General features: G+C 35.5%; 1 protein-coding gene across 2 annotated transcripts in view; it reads right to left on the minus strand.

Annotated features, from left to right (window-relative positions):
• LOC100373461 (uncharacterized) overlaps positions 1–22,757 on the minus strand; it is a 61,981-nt gene that overhangs the window by 22,974 nt on the left and 16,250 nt on the right. For both annotated transcript variants that reach the window (XM_085494895.1, XM_085494890.1), the window contains exons 7-20: positions 22,325–22,450; positions 19,890–20,018; positions 19,579–19,609; positions 18,108–18,196; positions 17,614–17,691; positions 15,303–15,413; positions 15,108–15,179; positions 13,985–14,089; positions 13,322–13,353; positions 8,714–8,804; positions 8,556–8,625; positions 6,105–6,151; positions 3,501–3,591; positions 3,275–3,413 (exon numbers count right to left, since the gene is read on the minus strand). In XM_085494895.1, coding sequence (XP_085351021.1) covers positions 3,275–3,413; positions 3,501–3,591; positions 6,105–6,151; positions 8,556–8,625; positions 8,714–8,804; positions 13,322–13,353; positions 13,985–14,089; positions 15,108–15,179; positions 15,303–15,413; positions 17,614–17,691; positions 18,108–18,196; positions 19,579–19,609; positions 19,890–20,018; positions 22,325–22,450 — 1,211 coding nt within the window. The remainder of the gene's footprint in view (positions 1–3,274; positions 3,414–3,500; positions 3,592–6,104; positions 6,152–8,555; positions 8,626–8,713; positions 8,805–13,321; positions 13,354–13,984; positions 14,090–15,107; positions 15,180–15,302; positions 15,414–17,613; positions 17,692–18,107; positions 18,197–19,578; positions 19,610–19,889; positions 20,019–22,324; positions 22,451–22,757) is intronic.

Here is a 22,757-nt window from a genome sequence, read left to right on the forward strand (position 1 = left end):
TTGTACATTTACATGGTTGAGACATAACTGCTCCTCCCACCAATTAACAGGATATTATCTGCTGTACACTTACATGGTTGAGACAAAACTGCCCCTCCCACCAATTAACAGGATATTATCTGCTGTACATTTACATGGTTGAGACATAACTGCTCCTCCCACCAATTAACAGGATATTATCTGCTGTACACTTACATGGTTGAGACAAAACTGCCCCTCCCACCAATTAACAGGATATTATCTGCTGTACACTTACATGGTTGAGACAAAACTGCCCCTCCCACCAATTAACAGGATATTATCTGCTGTACATTTACATGGTTGAGACAAAACTGCCCTTCCCTCCAATTAACAGGATATTATCTGCTGTACATTTACATGGTTGAGACAAAACTGCCCCTCCCACCAACTAACAGGATATTATCTGTTGTACATTTACATGGTTGAGACATAACTGCTCCTCCCACCAATTAACAGGATATTATCTGCTGTACACTTACATGGTTGAGACAAAACTGCCCCTCCCACCAATTAACAGGATATTACTAGTATCTGCTGTACATTTACATGGTTGAGACAAAACTGCCCTTCCCTCCAATTAACAGGATATTATCTGCTGTACATTTACATGGTTGAGACAAAACTGCCCCTCCCACCAACTAACAGGATATTATCTGTTGTACATTTACATGGTTGAGACATAACTGCCCCTCCCACCAATTAACAGGATATTATCTGCTGTACATTTACATGGTTGAGACAAAACTGCCCTTCCCTCCAATTAACAGGATATTATCTGCTGTACATTTACATGGTTGAGACAAAACTGCCCCTCCCACCAACTAACAGGATATTATCTGTTGTACATTTACATGGTTGAGACATAACTGCTCCTCCCACCAATTAACAGGATATTATCTGCTGTACATTTAAATGATTGAGACAAAACTGCCCCTCCCACCAATTAATAGGATATTATCTGCTGTACACTTACATGGTTGAGACAAAACTGCCCCTCCCACCAATTAACAGGATATTATCTGCTGTACATTTAAATGATTGAGACATAACTGCTCCTCCCACCAATTAACAGGATATTATCTGCTGTACACTTACATGGTTGAGACAAAACTGCCCCTCCCACCAATTAACAGGATATTATCTGCTGTACACTTACATGGTTGAGACATAACTGCTCCTCCCACCAATTAACAGGATATTATCTGCTGTACACTTACATGGTTGAGACAAAACTGCCCTTCCCACCAATTAACAGGATATTATCTGTTGTACATTTACATGGTTGAGACAAAACTGCCCCTCCCACCAATTAACAGGATATTATCTGCTGTACATTTAAATGATTGAGACATAACTGCTCCTCCCACCAATTAACAGGATATTATCTGCTGTACACCATGGAACTATAAACCCCAGGAAGAACAACGACTTCGTTTCCTTTGAACTATGATAGTTGCCGCGATGTCGAATGTTTATTTTGACTGTTTATTTTGTCGCATTAAAAAATAAGCCGATTTACGCAAATGAACGTTTATCTCCGACTATCGGTCATTTTCGGAGTCAATCGGGCGACTTCGGGAGATCACGTGATCGAGTTGTTTTGGTTATAGCAAACATGGCGTTCATTCGAGCAGGAAGTAGTCGCGACGATCGTGAAAAAAATGATATTGCAGTGGCAGATATAGGAACTATTGAAGATGTTGATATAGGACAACTCAGGGTATAATTATGTCATACGTGTCCCAACCGACCTTTCGTTTGTTTTTTCCCAGATCGAAAATCAAACAAACCATAGGTAAACACCATGGCAGACATAAAAGTACAATAAAAAACAATGGCGCCGAGACAAAAATACTGATAAATAAGCAACATTCAACGGGAAAAAAAAACACATTGCCACTTCTGGCGATCGAAGGGGAACACAGAATTAGTCGGGATATCTCGACAACAAACAGCATACCAAACCCGATGTTTCGCAAAATGTCGCAACATTATTTTTTCGAGGGTTGAAAAAAACAAGAAGTAATCAAAACACAACATTGAAAATGATGAAAACTCACCGAAAAATACGCTAACTCCGACCTGTTGCACGACTTCCGGCAGACTGAAGGTCACCCTTGCAGACCGACTTGTTTGCGCATGCGTAGTGAGCGAAATATTTTACTGCGCAGATATGAAATTTTTTTTTTCAAGTTTTTCGTTTCCGGCAAAGCGGTTGATATCGGCGTATCGGCGGCAACTAACATGGAGTTTGACTAATGTTGTGGAAACAAAAGCGAAAGCACCGTAAGATAAACTAAGACAAAGGTTTTTTTAATCCTCTTAGTTTTGTTGTTCTTCCTGGGGTTTATAGTTCCATGTGTACACTTACATGGTTGAGACATAACTGCTCCTCCCACCAATTAACAGGATATTATCTGCTGTACATTTACATGGTTGAGGCAAAACTGCCCCTCCCACCAATTAACAGGATATTATCTGTTGTACATTTACATGGTTGAGACAAAACTGCTCCTCCCACCAATTAACAGGATATTATCTGTTGTACATTAAGCAGAGCTCATTACAGAGATGTGATTACCACCAAGCCAGTTTCCTGCTGTCCACAGTAGCATTTGCTGCTTTACTGTACAAGCATCGACATTTTAATATTTTCACTTCTGTTCAATTAATTTAAACTCAGTTTACCTAGAACATTCTTTGTACACACTCATTAATACATTGTCTGTTGATGTCATTTGAAGGCTTTCAGGAAGCAATGTATTGACCAAACAATTCATGTACAGGGGTAGTTAAGATATTGTTTTACTTAGACAAATCTCAATATATAATCACCGCAATTCTTGTCTTCATCACTCTATTATAATAGTATGCCCCTTTGTTATCTGGAAATGCCAGGCATCAAATTCAAGTATTCGATGAAATTTGTTACTGATGAGAATTATTTTTCACCAATCTCAAAAAATATAAGAGCCAGCCATATCAAGATTATTCCAGAAATGTAAGAGTTTGAGTCTTGAAATAACTTGATGAGTTAATCTGGTCATAACAAATTATTTATCATCTTGACACTTCATTGTCATTGAGGGCAAGATAAAAAGTCAAGCAACACTGCCAGTGCAGTTAGCTTAACGCATTTTGCTTGCACAAGATGTTAGTCTCTGATGAAATGCTCTCATAAGTAGATGAGGTAATTGCCTACAGATTGAACCCCTGACAACATGTATGATACACCTCCTAGTTATATTATTACCTCTGCATTTTCAGTTCTTTTTCCTTGAAATACTCTGATAATATAGTTAATTTTGTCTGAGCCTCTGAATATTGCTTTTCTGCTTCACCATGTTCTTTACCAAGACTCTCAACTTGTCTATTAAGAATGGCTATTTGGTCTGAGAAAAGAAAGAGATGCAAGGAGTTGATATCTTTTGAGTAGTATATTTACATACATGAATACAATTAGCATTGCAAGTGTTTACCTTCTAACTGTATCCGTGAAGTGATTTCTGATTGCAACCTGCTTTCTAAACTATTTCTTTCTTCTTCAATAATAGACAGCTTAGCATTCACCTACAGGCACATACAAAAAATAACAATGATACATCTGTTACCATAACGTCATAAATCAGAGCGTGCCGTAATTTTGCGATATTTTACGTTTTTTGTCATCCTACATGTACCATATAAGGTAACGGGAATGATTAAAAAAAAACATGGCTGCCACCATCCGCTGCACGTCGGCCGATACTTCCACTGTACTGTCTTCATGCATACTTTGAGGTATTCTTGTAATAATCTCGTTATCAAGAGTTGTCATTTCAAAGATCTCATTTTTTTTTCTAGTTAGAAATTACTACTAGGTAGTGTTTGACCAATAAGTACAGACAAGTGCAAATATGTTGAATGTGATAAAAGAAAAACGATGGTTCAGGCCACAATAAAGCATTGAAAACATGTCATAGTCAATGACATAAAATATGTCACCTGCATATTTTGCAAATATGGTAGTTTCAGTTTTGTTTAATCAGACTATTCCAGAAATTGATCCCAGTTATGCAGATACATTACTGATGAGAAAACGAGTCCGTGCCTATGGGGACACATGCAAGCAATTACATTTCTTCATCTTGCTATTTGAAAACAAAAACAATAAAACTTATAAGCAAGTCTACAATGTACCAAGTTTCATTTAAATTTCATGAGTGGTACTGGAGATATTTGTATGCGATCAATTGCACAGGATTCATCCCTAAACTAAACACATATCCAAAACACCTGACAATTGGTAATTGAGAAATCAGTAAATTGACTGCAGAAATTGTCCCGTGAAAAAAGAAATCTTGACAGAGGTCCACGCAAGGCATGACATTATTACGAAACACAGACATGCAGCAAGGGCAATCCAATTTTAACTATACTTGCATTTACACCCAATCAATTACAGTAAAATATTGATTGAAATTCTTGGGCACTACAAGATCATGACCTTATTTGGGAAATACCACTTTTGACGGATCTCGGCATTCCATCAAAAAACATTTCAGATTTTATATGAATGTAGTTAATCTCCCTGATTATGCGAATACTTTCAGTTCAGCTCTAGAAACCTAATGTACAAGTTCTATATAAAACATTAATTTTTGAACGTAATAGCCTCTCCATTCAGAGAAGCCAGCTGGGTTGAAAAAGGAATTATACAACAGTGACTATTGGAGCATAGCATAAATATGGTTTCTGTGGCACAATGCACTATATTTCAGCACTTGTACTTGCAATTTGAATATGAAAAAAGAGACATGCAATTTCCAAAATCTTAGTTTTTTTGTGTTTTTTTACTAGAAATTTGTTGATGTGCTTTAGTACTCTGCCAACAAGCAGCCTGTCAGCTGAGATAGCTCCGCTGTTAGCAATGCACTTTCAATTAAAGAACTGAAGACATCATTAGAAAATGAACAATACCGGTATGTAAAGTATCAAAACAATCAGACTTGTTGTTTTTACAAGAAGTCAAAAATATCACTTTTTACCAAAAATTACCATTATGATAATATTCACCAAAATTAGAGAATTGAAGATATCATCATGAAATGAACAAATCTGAGAAAGGTCCACATATAGTAACTATATATGAAATATCAAAGCAATCGGACTTACAGTTTTTAACAAAAAGTCGAAAATATCACTTTTTACCAAAAATGACAAAAATATTGAATATTGAATTGAAGATATCGTCATGAAATGAACAAATCTAAGAGAGGTCTACCCAAGGTACATATACACCAAGTATCAAAGCATTTAGGCTTATAGTTTTCAAGAAGAAGTCGAAAAAGTAAAACACTGACACGGACAATGACGGGCAATCACTCATATGATGAGCTCTGCTCAAAGTAGACAGCTCTTACTTTACCGCACATGCCTCTAGTCACTTTAACTTCAACAGCTTCAGTCTATAGAACACTTAGAACTAATCCGAGAGAGTCAGGTTCTGTCTACAGTTAGGGGTGCTATTAAACAGTTTTAAATGTGAAGATCCATTAAAAATAAAGCAATGCCCAAAAGTTTCAATCAATATATTAGTATAGTATAAGTTATTGTTGCTTCGCTGTGCAAAATAACCTCAGTTTAATTTGTTAAAAACTTCTATTGAGAGCTATGCTCACAGTAGACAGAAAATGAACATACAAAATTATGTATAAATGATTATATACTTATTATTTTAGAAACTTTTAGAAACCAATATGGTCTTAAATCCCAAAACAAACTAACGTGCGAGAGTAACACATAATGTGTGTTGTTCATATCATGTTTGAACAAATTAGCCCAGGCATGCCTGACATACTTTGCTGTTTTTTTATTGTTCTTTGATGAAAATTACCATCAGTCAGTTAAAATCCACAAGGTTTAAACATACCAGGATTATTCATTTGTCTTTTAAACAATAAATTTAGTTGCAAAAAACAAAGTTATTGCAAATTCATCTGAAATCAATGAGTAAATCATCAGCTATCAGATAATGTTTTAACATGCACAACTGCCATCACAACAATTTTAAAATTGACATATTGATTTATACATGTAGTTACCTTGGAAACATCCAACATGTGTTTGATTTTGTCTTCAATGTTAAGTCCTATGAATAGCATTATAAGCAGAAAAAAAATTTGGTTATTTGGTTTCAATTAATCTAAAGGTGACTGAGCTGCGTACTCAAGTCATCCAAAAACAGAACTGACAGATTCTACACGTCTCACTCGACAGATGCAACATGTCTCACCCGACAGGTGCAATACGTCATATCTGACAGATGCAACACGTCTCACCCGACAGATGCAACATGTCTCACCCGACAGATGCAACATGTCTCACCCGACAGATGCAACACGTCTCACCCGACAGATGCAACACGTCTCACCCGACAGATGCAACATGTCTCACCCGACAGGTGCAATACGTCATACCCGACAGATGCAACACGTCTCACCCGACAGATGCAACACGTCTCACCCGACAGATGCAACATGTCTCACCCGACAGGTGCAATATGTCGTACCCGATAGATGCAACACGTCTCACCCGACAGATGCAACACGTCTCACCTGACAGATGCAACACGTCTCACCCGACAGATGTAAAACGTCTCACCCGACAGATGCAATACGTCTCAACTGACAGATGCAACACGTCTCACCCGACAGATGCAATACGTGTCACCCGACAGATGCAATACGTGTCACCCGACAGATGCAATACGTGTCACCCGACAGATGCAATACGTGTCACCCGAAAGATGCAATACGTATCACCCGACAGGTGCAATACGTCTCACCCGACAGATGCAACAAGTCTCACCCGCCAGATGCAACACGTCTCACCTGACAGATGCAACATGTCTCACCCGACAGGTGCAATACGTCGTACCTGACACATGCAACAAGTCTCACTCGCCAGATGCAACACTTCTCACCTGACAGATGCAACATGTCTCACCCGACAGGTGCAATACGTCATTTCTGACAGATGCAGTACGTCTCACCTGACAGATGCAATACGTCGTACCTGACAGATGCAACACGTCGTACCTGACAGATGCAACACGTCGTACCTGACAGATGCAACATGTCGTACCTGACAGATGCAACACGTCGTACCTGACAGATGCAACACGTCGTACCTGACAGATGCAACACGTCTCACCTGACAGATGCAACACGTCTCACCTGACAGATGCAACACGTCGTACCTGACAGATGCAACACGTCGTACCTGACAGATGCAACACGTCGTACCTGACAGATGCAACACGTCGTACCTGACAGATGCAACACGTCAAACATGACAGATGCAACACGTCATACCTGACAGATGCAGTACGTCTCACCCGACAGATGCAGTACGTCTCACCCGACAGATGCAACATGTCTCACCTGACAGATGCAACATGTCTCACCCGACAGATGCAAAACGTCTCACCCGACAGATGCAATAGGTGTCACCCGACAGATGCAACACGTCTCACCCGACAGATGCAATACGTGTCACCCGACAGATGCAATACGTGTCACCCGACAGATGCAATATGTATCACCCGACAGGTGCAATACGTCTCACCCGACAGATGCAACAAGTCTCACCCGCCAGATGCAACACGTCTCACCTGACAGATGCAACATGTCTCACCCGACAGGTGCAATACGTCGTACCTGACAGATGCAACAAGTCTCACCCGCCAGATGCAACACGTCTCACCTGACAGATGCAACATGTCTCACCCGACAGGTGCAATACGTCATACCTGACAGATGCAGTACGTCTCACCTGACAGATGCAACACGTCGTACCTGACAGATGCAACACGTCGTACCTGACAGATGCAACACGTCGTACCTGACAGATGCAACATGTCGTACCTGACAGATGCAACATGTCGTACCTGACAGATGCAACACGTCGTACCTGACAGATGCAACACGTCTCACCTGACAAATGCAACACGTCTCACCTGACAGATGCAACACATCATACCTGACAGATGCAACACGTCGTACCTGACAGATGCAACACGTCGTACCTGACAGATGCAACACGTCAAACATGACAGATGCAACACGTCATACCTGACAGATGCAGTACGTTTCACCTGACAGATGCAACACGTCTCACCTGACAGATGCAACATGTCTCACCTGACAGATGCAACAAGTCTCACCTGACAGATGCAACACGTCTCACCTGACAGATGCAACACGTCTCACCTGACAGATGCAACACGTCTCACCCAACAGATGCAACACGTCTCACCTGAAAGATGCAACACGTCTCACCCGACAGATGCAACACGTCTCACCTGATAGATGCAACATGTCTCACCTGATAGATGAACATGTCTCACCCGACATATGCAAGATGTCTCACCCGATGAATACAAATGTGCAAATGTCTACCATATGACAATGAGACATGTTGGATACCATTTCTTAAGCTGATATTGTTCCATGTCTTTGTGCCTAGTTAGAATGCTCAATGTATATACTGACCTGAATTTTCATCATCATCAGCATCCATTGTTTCTAATGATTTCAACTGCAACAAACAGTCTTTGAGAACCTGAAAGACAGCGATATCCAGTGATATTATCTCAATTGAAATTCATAGCAAAATACCACACTTCACAAGTTTGCTACTACAAACATACCTCAAGTTCATTGTTCTTGTATTCCAAAGTTTCATCCAATTGTTTCTTTTCATTGGTCAAGCTGACAATTCTTTCATTCATTTCATCAACTCTAAAAGAAACACAGCACAATTATTACCTTCACCCTGGTAAAACTGGCTTTTACATAATAAATTAGCATAATAGCATAATTAGTAAATAATAGATATTACCATATCCATGGCTGTGAAACATCCATGCATGTTATGCAGATTCAGGGCCAGCTACACTCAACAAATGAACACGTATAGAAATTTTGTATAGAAATGACATAATGCAATGTCCAATTGAATGTTTTAATTGATGATTTAGATTTACTTATAATAAACAAGTAAAATTACAAGGTCAACTGTCAATCATTGAATGTTATGTAGTTTATAAGAGTGACTTGAGGGCGCCGATACAAATTTGTATGTAATGAACTACATTCCTACAGATCAGAACATTGTGAATATGTTTCACTCTCATCCTCAATAATATAGCAACAACAATCAGCAAAATATAAAGGTATTAATTATAACAAAACAAGATTCAATCATTGCTAGACTTGTTAAGTAAGTCATTAATAATTTTATAGTGTCTATTAAATTTTGAAATCATAAGAAGTCATTGAGATAACAATTAAATGTAAACATTTGAGAAAGTAACTTTCATTCAGAAAAACAAAAACATAGTGTGTTAACATTTCCTACTGTATAATATTACCTTACTATAGATGGCAATGTGTTAAAATTTCCTACTGTATAATATTACCTTACCATAGATGGCAATGTGTTAACATTTCCTACTGTATAATATTACTTTACCATAGATGGCAATGTGTTAACATTTCCTACTGTATAATATTACTTTACCATAGATGGCAATGTGTTAACATTTCCTACTGTATAATATTACTTTACCATAGATGGCAATGTGTTAACATTTCCTACTGTATAATATTACTTTACCATAGATGGCAATGTGTTAACAATTCCTACTGTATAACTTACTTTACCATAGATGGCAATGTGTTAACATTTCCTACTGTATAATATTACTTTACCATAGATGGCAATGTGTTAACATTTCCTACTGTATAATATTACTTTACCATAGATGGCAATGTGTTAACAATTCCTACTGTATAACTTACTTTACCATAGATGGCAATGTGTTAACATTTCCTACTGTATAATATTACTTTACCATAGATGGCAATGTGTTAACATTTCCTACTGTATAATATTACTTTACCATAGATGGCAATGTGTTAACATTTCCTACTGTATAATATTACTTTACCACAGATGGCAATGTGTTAACATTTCCTATTGTATAATATTACTTTACCATATATGGCAATGTGTTAACATTTCCTACTGTATAATATTACTTTACCACAGATGGCAATGTGTTAACATTTCCTATTGTATAATATTACTTTACCATATATGGCAATGTGTTAACATTTCCTACTGTATAATATTACTTTACCATAGATGGCACTGTGTTAACATTTCCTACTGTATAATATTACTTTACCATAGATGGCACTGTTAACATTTCCTACTGTATAATATTACCTTACCATAGATGGCAATGTGTTAACAATTCCTACTGTATAACTTACTTTACCATAGATGGCAATGTGTTAACATTTCCTACTGTATAATATTACTTTACCATAGATGGCAATGTGTTAACATTTCCTACTGTATAATATTACTTTACCATAGATGGCAATGTGTTAACAATTCCTACTGTATAATATTACTTTACCACAGATGGCAATGTGTTAACATTTCCTATTGTATAATATTACTTTACCATATATGGCAATGTGTTAACATTTCCTACTGTATAATATTACTTTACCATAGATGGCAATGTGTTAACATTTCCTACTGTATAATATTACTTTACCATAGATGGCAATGTGTTAACATTTCCTACTGTATAATATTACTTTACCACAGATGGCAATGTGTTAACATTTCCTATTGTATAATATTACTTTACCATAGATGGCAATGTGTTAACATTTCCTACTGTATAATATTACCTTACCATAGATGGCAATGTGTTAACATTTCCTACTGTATAATATTACCTTACCATAGATGGCAATGTGTTAACAATTCCTACTGTATAATATTACCTTTCCATAGATGGCAATGTGTTAACATTTCCTACTGTATAATATTACTTTACTATAGATGGCAATGTGTTAACATTTCCTACTGTATAATATTACTTTACTATAGATGGCAATGTGTTAACATTTCCTACTGTATAATATTACCTTACTATAGATGGCAATGTGTTAACATTTCCTACTGTATAATATTACCTTACCATAGATGGCAATGTATTAACATTTCTTACTGTATAATATTACCTTACCATAGATGGCAATGTATTAACATTTCCTACTGTATAATATTACCTTACCATAGATGGCAATGTGTTAACATTTCCTACTGTATAATATTACCTTACCATAGATGGCAATGTGTTAACAATTCCTACTGTATAATATTACCTTTCCATAGATGGCAATGTGTTAACATTTCCTACTGTATAATATTACTTTACTATAGATGGCAATGTGTTAACATTTCCTGCTGTATAATATTACTTTACTGTAGATGGCAATGTGTTAACATTTCCTACTGTATAATATTACCTTACTATAGATGGCAATGTGTTAACATTTCCTACTGTATAATATTACCTTACCATAGATGGCAATGTATTAACATTTCTTACTGTATAATATTACCTTACCATAGATGGCAATGTATTAACATTTCCTACTGTATAATATTACCTTACCATAGATGGCAATGTGTTAACATTTCCTACTGTATAATATTACCTTACCATAGATGGCAATGTGTTAACAATTCCTACTGTATAATATTACCTTTCCATAGATGGCAATGTGTTAACATTTCCTACTGTATAATATTACTTTACTATAGATGGCAATGTGTTAACATTTCCTGCTGTATAATATTACTTTACTGTAGATGGCAATGTGTTAACATTTCCTACTGTATAATATTACCTTACTATAGATGGCAATGTGTTAACATTTCCTACTGTATAATATTACCTTACCATAGATGGCAATGTATTAACATTTCTTACTGTATAATATTACCTTACCATAGATGGCAATGTATTAACATTTCCTACTGTATAATATTACCTTACCATAGATGGCAATGTGTTAACATTTCCTACTGTATAATATTACCTTACCATAGATGGCAATGTGTTAACAATTCCTACTGTATAATATTACCTTACCATAGATGGCAATGTGTTAACATTTCCTACTGTATAATATTACTTTACCATAGATGGCAATGTGTTAACATTTCCTACTGTATAATATTACCTTACCATAGATGGCAATGTGTTAACATTTCCTATTGTATAATATTACCTTACCATAGATGGCAATGTGTTAACATTTCCTACTGTATAATATTACCTTACCATAGATGGCAATGTGTTAACATTTCCTATTGTATAATATTACCTTACCATAGATGGCAATGTGTTAACATTTCCTACTGTATAATATTACCTTACCATAGATGGCAATGTGTTAACATTTCCTATTGTATAATATTACCTTACCATAGATGGCAATGTGTTAACATTTCCTACTGTATAATATTACCTTACCATAGATGGCAATGTGTTAACATTTCCTACTGTATAATATTACCTTACCATAGATGGCAATGTGTTAACATTTCCTATTGTATAATATTACCTTACCATAGATGGCAATGTGTTAACATTTCCTACTGTATAATATTACCTTACCATAGATGGCAATGTGTTAACATTTCCTATTGTATAATATTACCTTACCATAGATGGCAATGTGTTAACATTTCCTACTGTATAATATTACCTTACCATAGATGGCAATGTGTTAACATTTCCTATTGTATAATATTACCTTACCATAGATGGCAATGTGTTAACATTTCCTACTGTATAATATTACCTTACCATAGATGGCAATGTGTTAACATTTCCTACTGTATAATATTACTTTACCATAGATGGCAATGTGTTAACATTTCCTACTGTATAATATTACCTTACCATAGATGGCAATGTGTTAACATTTCCTATTGTATAATATTACCTTACCATAGATGGCAATGTGTTAACATTTCCTACTGTATAATATTACCTTACCATAGATGGCAATGTGTTAACATTTCCTATTGTATAATATTACCTTACCATAGATGGCAATGTGTTAACATTTCCTACTGTATAATATTACCTTACCATAGATGGCAATGTGTTAACATTTCCTACTGTATAATATTACTTTACCATAGATGGCAATGTGTTAAAATTTCATACTGTATAATATTACCTTACCATAGATGGCAATGTGTTAACATTTCCTACTGTATAATATTACTTTACCATAGATGGCAATGTGTTAAAATTTCATACTGTATAATATTACCTTACCATAGATGACAATGTGTTAACATTTCCTATTGTATAATATTACCTTACCATAGATGGCAATGTGTTAACATTTCCTATTGTATAATGCATTACCTTTCAGTCCATCCTTGTGCTTCTTTCAAAAGCTAGAAAGAAACATTTAAAACAATACTCAATATTAACATAGAAAATCTGTCATAGATATCACCTATACAAAGCAGCTAAAGTATGTATTGAGTGCACAAATACTGATAACTTGCGAGTGGTAAAATTTGTGACAAGAAAAACTGAACTAAGTACATAGTCTAAACACTACTGCTGTACACATAAAAATAAATAATCTTTCTATTCTATTGAACAAAAAATAATTCAAAATTTAAGATTAGTCATTGAAACAAGAAGCCTAGCGACAAAGATAAGGCAGACAGGCAGGCAGAGATACACAGACGCACACACATATACGTCTTACCATCATTGTAATGACACACATTGGATTAACTTTTAATATAGTTGTGATATGAAATGCATTCCTATATGGGGTTGCGTTTAAAAGGAGTTTAATTAAATAAAATTTCAATATCCGTTGACTAAACATAGAAATGTTTGCGAATAATATTTACTAAACCTAAACCTGTAAACTTGACCTGTCCTGTCGTCATAAGTCGATGTAAAGTTAAATTGAAGTCATCGCAACGTTGGTACCACACACACACACCCAGACAGACACACACACACAATAATGCATACCGTAATAAAAACATAAAGTAGTGATCAAACCTGTTCTTTAGTCAATTCCAGAATGCTGCTCTGTTCTTTACTGCTATCAAGTTCAGTCTGAAGTTGCGTAAGAAGTGTGTTGCTATCATTGTAGGAGGATTCTAACTGCAAGATTTAAAGAAGCAATATTCAGTATATTGACCTCCCTTACACATGTAACATTCAGTATATTGACCTCCCTTTCACATGTAACATGCAGTATATTGACCTCCCTTTCACATGTAACATTCAGTATATTGACCTCCCTTTCACATGTAACATTCAGTATATTGACCTACCTCCCACATTTAACATTCAGTGTGTTGATCTGCCTCACACATGTAACATTCAGTATATTGACCTACCTCCCACATTTAACATTCACTATATTGACCTGCCTCACACATGTAACATTCAGTATCACAACAGTGTTTTTTGAGAAGTTGTTCATGGATGGTCAAATCCAAAAAACAAACAGGAATGAATAGTAGAAATGCTTGATTTTGATGAATTTTTAGAACAAAAATGTTCAGATCATGAACAAATGGATGTGTATATGTTGTCCAAGGTAAGCAACGCATTTGGTGAATTTGAATGTCCGAGATACAGATGCATGGCTTGCAATCAAAACATGAGTACTTCCATTTTCAGACTACATCTAATCAGGGACTAAAAAGGCAATTTAGTGCAAATTAATGCAATGTTTAATTTGCTGATATACATATGAAAACACCAGGCATGTCTTTGAAATAGTTGGAAATGCCGAAACATTTCTCTGGTTTCAGAGTTCATCCAAAATTAGCCAAGGCATGTCAATGTTTTGTGATTTTACTTTTTTGACATTCAACCTGTTATATCTGGTCATTGTACCAAATTGAAAAAAAAATCTGTCTATCTGAGAAACTGGTAGAAATGAACTAGTCCACCACTCAGCCATTTTGTATCAAATTTCAAAATAAAATGATGTGCATCTTTAACCCACAAGTGTTGTCAATACCATGTTTTAATGAAACTGGTCAGAGCATTACAATGTATCTATCAACACAATGTAATACATGATGCTAATATTGTCAAATAAAAACAATTTTCACAAAGTAATGAAAATGTTTTCATTGTTCAATAGAACAACATTCTCTCAGCTTACCTCTTGTATTTTATGCTGTAGTATTGTAACATTTGCCATGCTTTCACAACTTTGGTCTTGGTACATGGTTACCTAATATACATAGTAAAGCAAAGCAAAGGCAGTATTAATACAACAATGTTCTGGTTTTCAGTAAATTATAATTTTGGACAAACAGATAACTTTTATTTTCCTGTCATTGTTGTAATATCTTACAAGTTTGCGCTGTTCATCAAGTGATTCTGCTTGTTGTACGTAGTTACTTTGTAACTGCTGTATTTTATCATTCAGTTCCACATTTCTTGATTCTACCTCATGATATGATTTCTGTATTGAGAGAAAATAAGTATATAAAGTCATCGTCAATAACATAGTCCTAGTTTGAATTTGCCTGTACAAATATTTGAAGATGTAAAAGTTTGTATAAAATTGGCTATTGATAATTCACACATGGTGACTACTGCAGTTATGTTAATATAATTCACACATGGTGAATACTGCAGTTATGTTAATATAATTCACACATGGTGACTACTGCAGTTATGTCAATATAATTCACACATGGTGAATACTGCAGTTATGTTAATATAATTCACACATGGTGACTACTACAGTTATGTCAATATAATTCACACATGGTGACTACTGCAGTTATGTCAATATAATTCACACATGGTGACTACTGCAGTTATGTCAATATAATTCACACATGGTGACTACTGCAGTTATGTAAATATAATTCACACATGGTGAATACTGCAGTTATGTCAATATAATTCACACATGGTGAATACTGCAGTTATGTTAATATAATTCACACATGGTGAATACTGCAGTTATGTTAATATAATTCACACATGGTGACTACTGCAGTTATGTCAATATAATTCACACATGGTGACTACTGCAGTTATGTAAATATAATTCACACATGGTGAATACTGCAGTTATGTCAATATAATTCACACAAGGTGACTACTGCAGTTATGTCAATATAATTCACACATGGTGACTACTGCAGTTATGTCAATATAATTCACACATGGTGACTACTGCAGTTATGTTAATATAATTCACACATGGCGACTAATACAGTTATGTTAATATAATTCACACATGGTGACTACTGCAGTTATGTTAATATAATTCACACATGGTGAATACTGCAGTTATGTCAATATAATTCACACATGGTGACTACTGCAGTTATGTCAATATAATTCACACATGGTGACTACTGCAGTTATGTTAATATAATTCACACATGGCGACTAATACAGTTATGTTAATATAATTCACACATGGTGACTACTGCAGTTATGTTAATATAATTCACACATGGTGAATACTGCAGTTATGTCAATATAATTCACACATGTTGACTACTGCAATTGTGTCAAGGAAAATACTAATTAACAAGTCATTGTCAATGACACGTCCCCGTTCCGTTCATATTTGAGTGACATATACATTCAAAGCAGATCATGACCGAAATGCACCTGCATATGTACAACACATTGTGCTAAATCTGAACAAAATTCATCCATGCATGACTGAGATCCGGTTCTGGAATTGTGAAAATACATGATTTTGATGCATTTTCGGCCTTAAAATGGCCATCATTCCGCTATTGTTAAGCAGATCATGAAACAAATGCACATATCTATTTGTGACATGATGTACCATGTGTGTGTGAAGTTTGAACTTGATCAATCCAGACATGTCTTGGATACGGATCCAGAACGGAATTCTTTAACAAAATGGCCGCCAGTCGGCTATTTCGAACTTGATCCGAAAAAAAAAAAGACGTGCATCAAGGTCCTATTATGTTTAATGTATGTACCAAATTTGAACAAAATCCATCCATGCATGACTGAGATCCGGTTCTGGAATTGTGAAAATACGTGATTTTGATGCATTTTCGGCCTTAAAATGGCCATCATTCCGCTATTGTTAAGCAGATCATGAAACAAATGCACATATCTATTTGTGACATGATGTACCATGTGTGTGTGAAGTTTGAACTTGATCAATCCAGACATGTCTTGGATACGGATCCAGAACGGAATTCTTTAAAACAAAATGGCCGCCAGTCGGCTATTTCGAACTTGATCCAAAAAAAAAATGACGTGCATCAAGGTCCCATTATGTTTAATGTATGTACCAAATTTGAATGAAATCCGTCCATGCATAACTGAGATCCGGGTCCGGAATGATGAAAATGTGCGATTTCAATGCATTTTCGGCCTTAAAGCGGCCGCCATTTGGCTATCGTTAATCGGATCATGAAAAAAATGCATGTGCATATGTCCCATATAATGTGTGATGTATGAGTGAAGTTTGAACTTAATCGGTCCATGCATGTTCGAGATACAGGTGATCACGGACGGACGCACGGACACACGGACGGACGGACGAACGCACACAGGGCAAAACATAAGTCCCCGTTTTCGGACTGCGTCCGAACGGGGACTAATTAGTCAGATTGTTTTTAAATATAGTAAATAAATTAACTGACAACACAAACCTCTAGATTTTGTTTAGCGTCACTCAGATCAGCTATACATAGTACTTTATTTTCTAAATCACTCCGTAATGAATGTACCTATAATAAAAAACGTAAACACTCTAGGATGCAGTGAATCTATCTCAACTATTGTCATAGAATGCAGTGAATCTATCTCAACTACTGTCATAGGATGCAGTGAATCTCAACAAAGCAACCATTGTCATAACAAACAAATCTTACAAAAAGGTCTACCCAAGGTACTACCATCAAAGCAATTGAGCTGAATAAATTGAAAATAGAAATATTGACACACAATTAATGGGCAGATAGCATGCTGGTGATGGATGGCTGATGGACGACATATGTTGACAGTCAATCACCTTTATGAACAGCTGTATAGATAAGTGTAATATCCATATATATTTTGTCTGTTTTAAGACTTCTTTGGCATATTAATATTTAATGATATTACAGTTTTAGTGACCAAAAGGGATTTAGGGTGACAAACATACCTGTCTTTCAACATTGACAAGTGAATTTTGGATATCCTCTTTTTCATCTTTTAAAACTTGTACCTGTTGTCTTAACTGCTTTTCAACAACTGCAAAGAATGAGCAAGAATGTGATAATATATTCATAACCATGTACATACATGTACCACCCAAATGCCAGCATACAGCCATGTAATTACAAATCAAAATGCATCAGTGACCCAATACCATGCTTGAATGTAACGTACAAGCACTCCTGAGAAACAGGTGATGACTTGTTCAAATGTTGAGTTTTGAAACCACAATAGTCACCAGGTTCTCACAGAAAAAACCATTATGTTTCGTCTTGGAACCATCATGGAACAAATTCAAGTTTAGTATTCAATCATGTATTGTATTTTTCATATTTAAAATGTGCATCTTTGATCAAATATACTGCTATAAATATTTGATATATTTTGGTAAATTAAAAACACAGGGCTAGCATTGGTAACATTCAATATTGGAAACATGAATTTGCTCACCATGACAATGCAGAAAATATACAAGACAAGAATTTGCGTATTATATGCCAAACACTGTTTATTGGTGCCCGCTCGGCATGAAAAAGGAGCTATGAACTTGGGCTTTTACTGCCTGTGTGTCTGTAATTTTACCTCCATTTTCTCAAATGTGGTAGATATCAATGAAACTTGGCATGTTGATAAAGAATAATGATTTGAGTCAGCTCTGCAAGTAGGTTTTTTCATGATTTTCATTTTTAATCTGCTCTCCTCAAACCCGCTAAGAAGACTGGTAGTCAAATGCCCATGCATGATTTCTATTGTTAATTACCTCTATCCCAAAAGCCATTAAGAACTGCACATGGGTAAGTTGATTCAGTTAAATTTGTATTCATATTTGCAAATGCATTGACTTAGTTTCATAAAAAGTGTTGAATGTCGTAGGAAATGTTTTATTACATGTCATATACTGCATATATAGTATTTTAAATTACAATGTTACAACATTGTCAATATGAAAAACATATTGTTTTGAACAATAGCTTTTGCTATTTGTTATGTGGATCTGAGAACAAGTCGGATCAAACCAACCTCAACTGGGGACGTTAAACTAATAGTGAGGGACTCGCACACATTTAATATAAATAAAAGATCATAATGTGACTGCCTTTCAATTTATTTCATTCAATCGTATCAATTTGTATTTAATAAATAACCAAACAAAACGTATGTACTAAAACAGGATGAAATATCAGGACTCAGTCGTGGGTGCAGTTGATGCGTGTCATAGCATCAACACACCATCGTAAAAGTTGTTTAAACTAGCCAGTGCTAATCATGTTATCTTTTTTTATTTACTTTCTTTCAATGACCATCATAATTTCTGCTTGTTTATTCATGTGCATAGCATGTTTACGAGTCACATAGCAGAGAATGTCTCTTTGTCAGGGTAACAAGGAAGTGGAGAAAAGTGACAGGATGACACATACCTTCAGGGTCAACCATCTTCTTACCGGACAACTAATAGGAATGAAGAAGAAACCTAAATTTAGCATATTACTAATATCTGGTTTTCATTACCAGTATAAAATTAATGTTTTTATTTACGATTGGTCATGTTTTCAAAACACTGGTACTTTTCCTGAGCAATAAGATTGTTTTAAATTACATAAACCAGATTAAAATGTTCCAGAAATAAATTAGACAATAATACCAATACTTAATGCATTAAATAGGAAATTTTGACAATGATATTATTTGCATTAAATATAACACACTGTTATCACATGTATATACTTACTCCATAAGCACATTTACAGATCAACAAACCAAATGTTAGAATTCCAATCATCAAGGTAATAAAAACACCTGCCCATGGAATACCATAAAAGTCCTCTCCCTGCAATGACATACGCATGCTTTCTGGCATCTTGAAGACAAAAACATAGCACAACTATTACAACCTTGTCCATTGAGAACATAGAATAAATAACAAATGTATGAATGGATAACAAACTAACTACGCAATATCTTCTCCTTGCATAGCAAAAGCCACCATAAGTACATGAAACAAGCGACCAGATGATTGAAATAGCTCCGCTATGTCAGCAGAGCATTCTAGCACGTAGTTGGATGGCTCCAATGTGTTTTGAAGTAACAGAACTAATGTTTTGTTTTCTAATGTATTTAATTAGCAGTTAAAGGGCTGGAGGAGACAACTCCACACCTGCTGTCCATCGATACAAAGGGTGATTGCGAGGCGTCAAGTTGCAACTTTACATACTTCTCGGCTGGTCCCCTCTTTGATATAACTCACTACAATAAGTTGAATCCATTACTATCCAGTTAAAGCTATCCAGTCTGTCTATACGTAAAAAAAAAATCATAGCGATCAACTGTCTCAAGAAAGGTGAACATTGAACATGATCTGGCATGATCAGTGAGTTCACTTTTCGTGGGTAAAGAATAAAGAAAAACGGAGGTGGACTGAACATAAATTGTGCGAAATGATTCAACAATGATGACATCAATATAGCTGTTTACGTATGGTTTCTTCAAGAACAGTCTGCGGAAATGCCACTCTCTGGTTTCATCAACCAATGCAAAGCATGCATCCTCACAAAACAACTCAGAGCTAACAACTTTGAATTTGAATCAAGTTCAGGGTTGTTCTGATGTTGGCAAAAAAAAATGCTATACACAAAGTCTTGATCCAAGGCGAAGCTGCAGGCAGACATGGATGCTGTGACGATTTTCAATAAAAAAAAACGTCCTATAAATAAACCCATGTGTGTATATGTTTTTTTTATCCATTTTTAATGCATGAATCCAAATATCACGAGGCCCTTGGTAAATCAGAATCCCTGATAAGTCATGGTTTTTGCTTGGATCTCGACACCCACGTCTTAGCAAGGGGTAACTGTAAATAATCTTGGATTTGTTTACATTCTATTTAAATGTTGCATCTTATTTACTGTTTAGATCTTATTACTGATTCAGATAAGTTTAATAGTACCAAAGTTTTGGATTCATCAATGCCAGTTATAGAATATGTCTGTAAATTAACAGAGAGTTCACATTATGTCACAAAATGAGAGCTCCCCCAAAGGCACATATATACCAAGTATTAATTCAAACTAGCAGTCATCAAATAGAAGTCAAATGCCATTTTTGACAAAAAATGACAAAACTACTCATCAAAAATAGAGAATTTAAGTTGGCAAAAAAAAATGCTATACACAAAGTCTTGATCCAAGGCGAAGCTGCAGGCAGACATGGATGCTGTGACGATTTTCAATAAAAAAAAACGTCCTATAAATAAACCCATGTGTGTATATGTTTTTTTTATCCATTTTTAATGCATGAATCCAAATATCACGAGGCCCTTGGTAAATCAGAATCCCTGATAAGTCATGGTTTTTGCTTGGATCTCGACACCCACGTCTTAGCAAGGGGTAACTGTAAATAATCTTGGATTTGTTTACATTCTATTTAAATGTTGCATCTTATTTACTGTTTAGATCTTATTACTGATTCAGATAAGTTTAATAGTACCAAAGTTTTGGATTCATCAATGCCAGTTATAGAATATGTCTGTAAATTAACAGAGAGTTCACATTATGTCACAAAATGAGAGCTCCCCCAAAGGCACATATATACCAAGTATTAATTCAAACTAGCAGTCATCAAATAGAAGTCAAATGCCATTTTTGACAAAAAATGACAAAACTACTCATCAAAAATAGAGAATTTAAGATATTGTAACAAAATGATCAAATCTTATGGAGGTCCATCCAAAGAAAATATTAAAAGTTAAAAATTATCAAAAAGAAGGTGTTTTAAAAAAAACAAAGACAGACTTACAATCATCCAAACCAATGACAGCAGAGGTAATGAAAGAAAGCCCAGTAGTACCCCTACAATGGCATGACAGAGAGCTGTCTACCATGATTGTAAAGAAAGCAAACCCAGACAGACAGCCTAGTACCATGGTCAGCAACACAAGCAGTTTTCAAGTGATCACACAGAGGTCAGTGCCAAGCTAACTTATTAAACTTGAGTCATTAGTTGAGACAAAAAGCTACCAAAACATACTTTTGTTGTGTGTGAATTAAAATAATGTGGGTAGATCACTTCGATAAAGAGTATTTTGCTGTCAAATATAAAGTTATACAATTAAAGAATATTCAAGTATTAAAACCAGTACAACTCATCGGTTTAGGCAATAATACTTACCATCAATAATAATGGCTCAATGATTAGATTGGTAATATCTATGTAATCATCAAACCATGTATTGTATAAAGGCACATTAATTTTCCCAGAGCTTGTCCCAGAATCCTCTGCAATTGTGTCGTCAGTCTGTCATAGAGTAACAATATAAACTTATGAATATGAACTGTGCTACACAGAGCACAACAAAAATTACACACAACCATGGTCAGACTCATATTGTTGTTGTTTACAAATCAAATTTAGTTGCTATTACAGACTATAACTACTGGCAGGAGATTCAGGATACACTTGTGTGCTGTTCTCATCATGACACTTGTGTGCTGTTCTCATCATGACACTTGTGTGCTGTTCTCATCATGACACTTGTGTGCTGTTCTCATCATGACACTTGTGTGCCGTTCTCATCATGACACTTGTGTGCCGTTCTCATCAT

Source organism: Saccoglossus kowalevskii, chromosome 2 (assembly GCF_978046115.1).
Source record: "Saccoglossus kowalevskii chromosome 2, keSacKowa6.1, whole genome shotgun sequence".
Lineage (NCBI taxonomy): Eukaryota > Metazoa > Hemichordata > Enteropneusta > Harrimaniidae > Saccoglossus > Saccoglossus kowalevskii.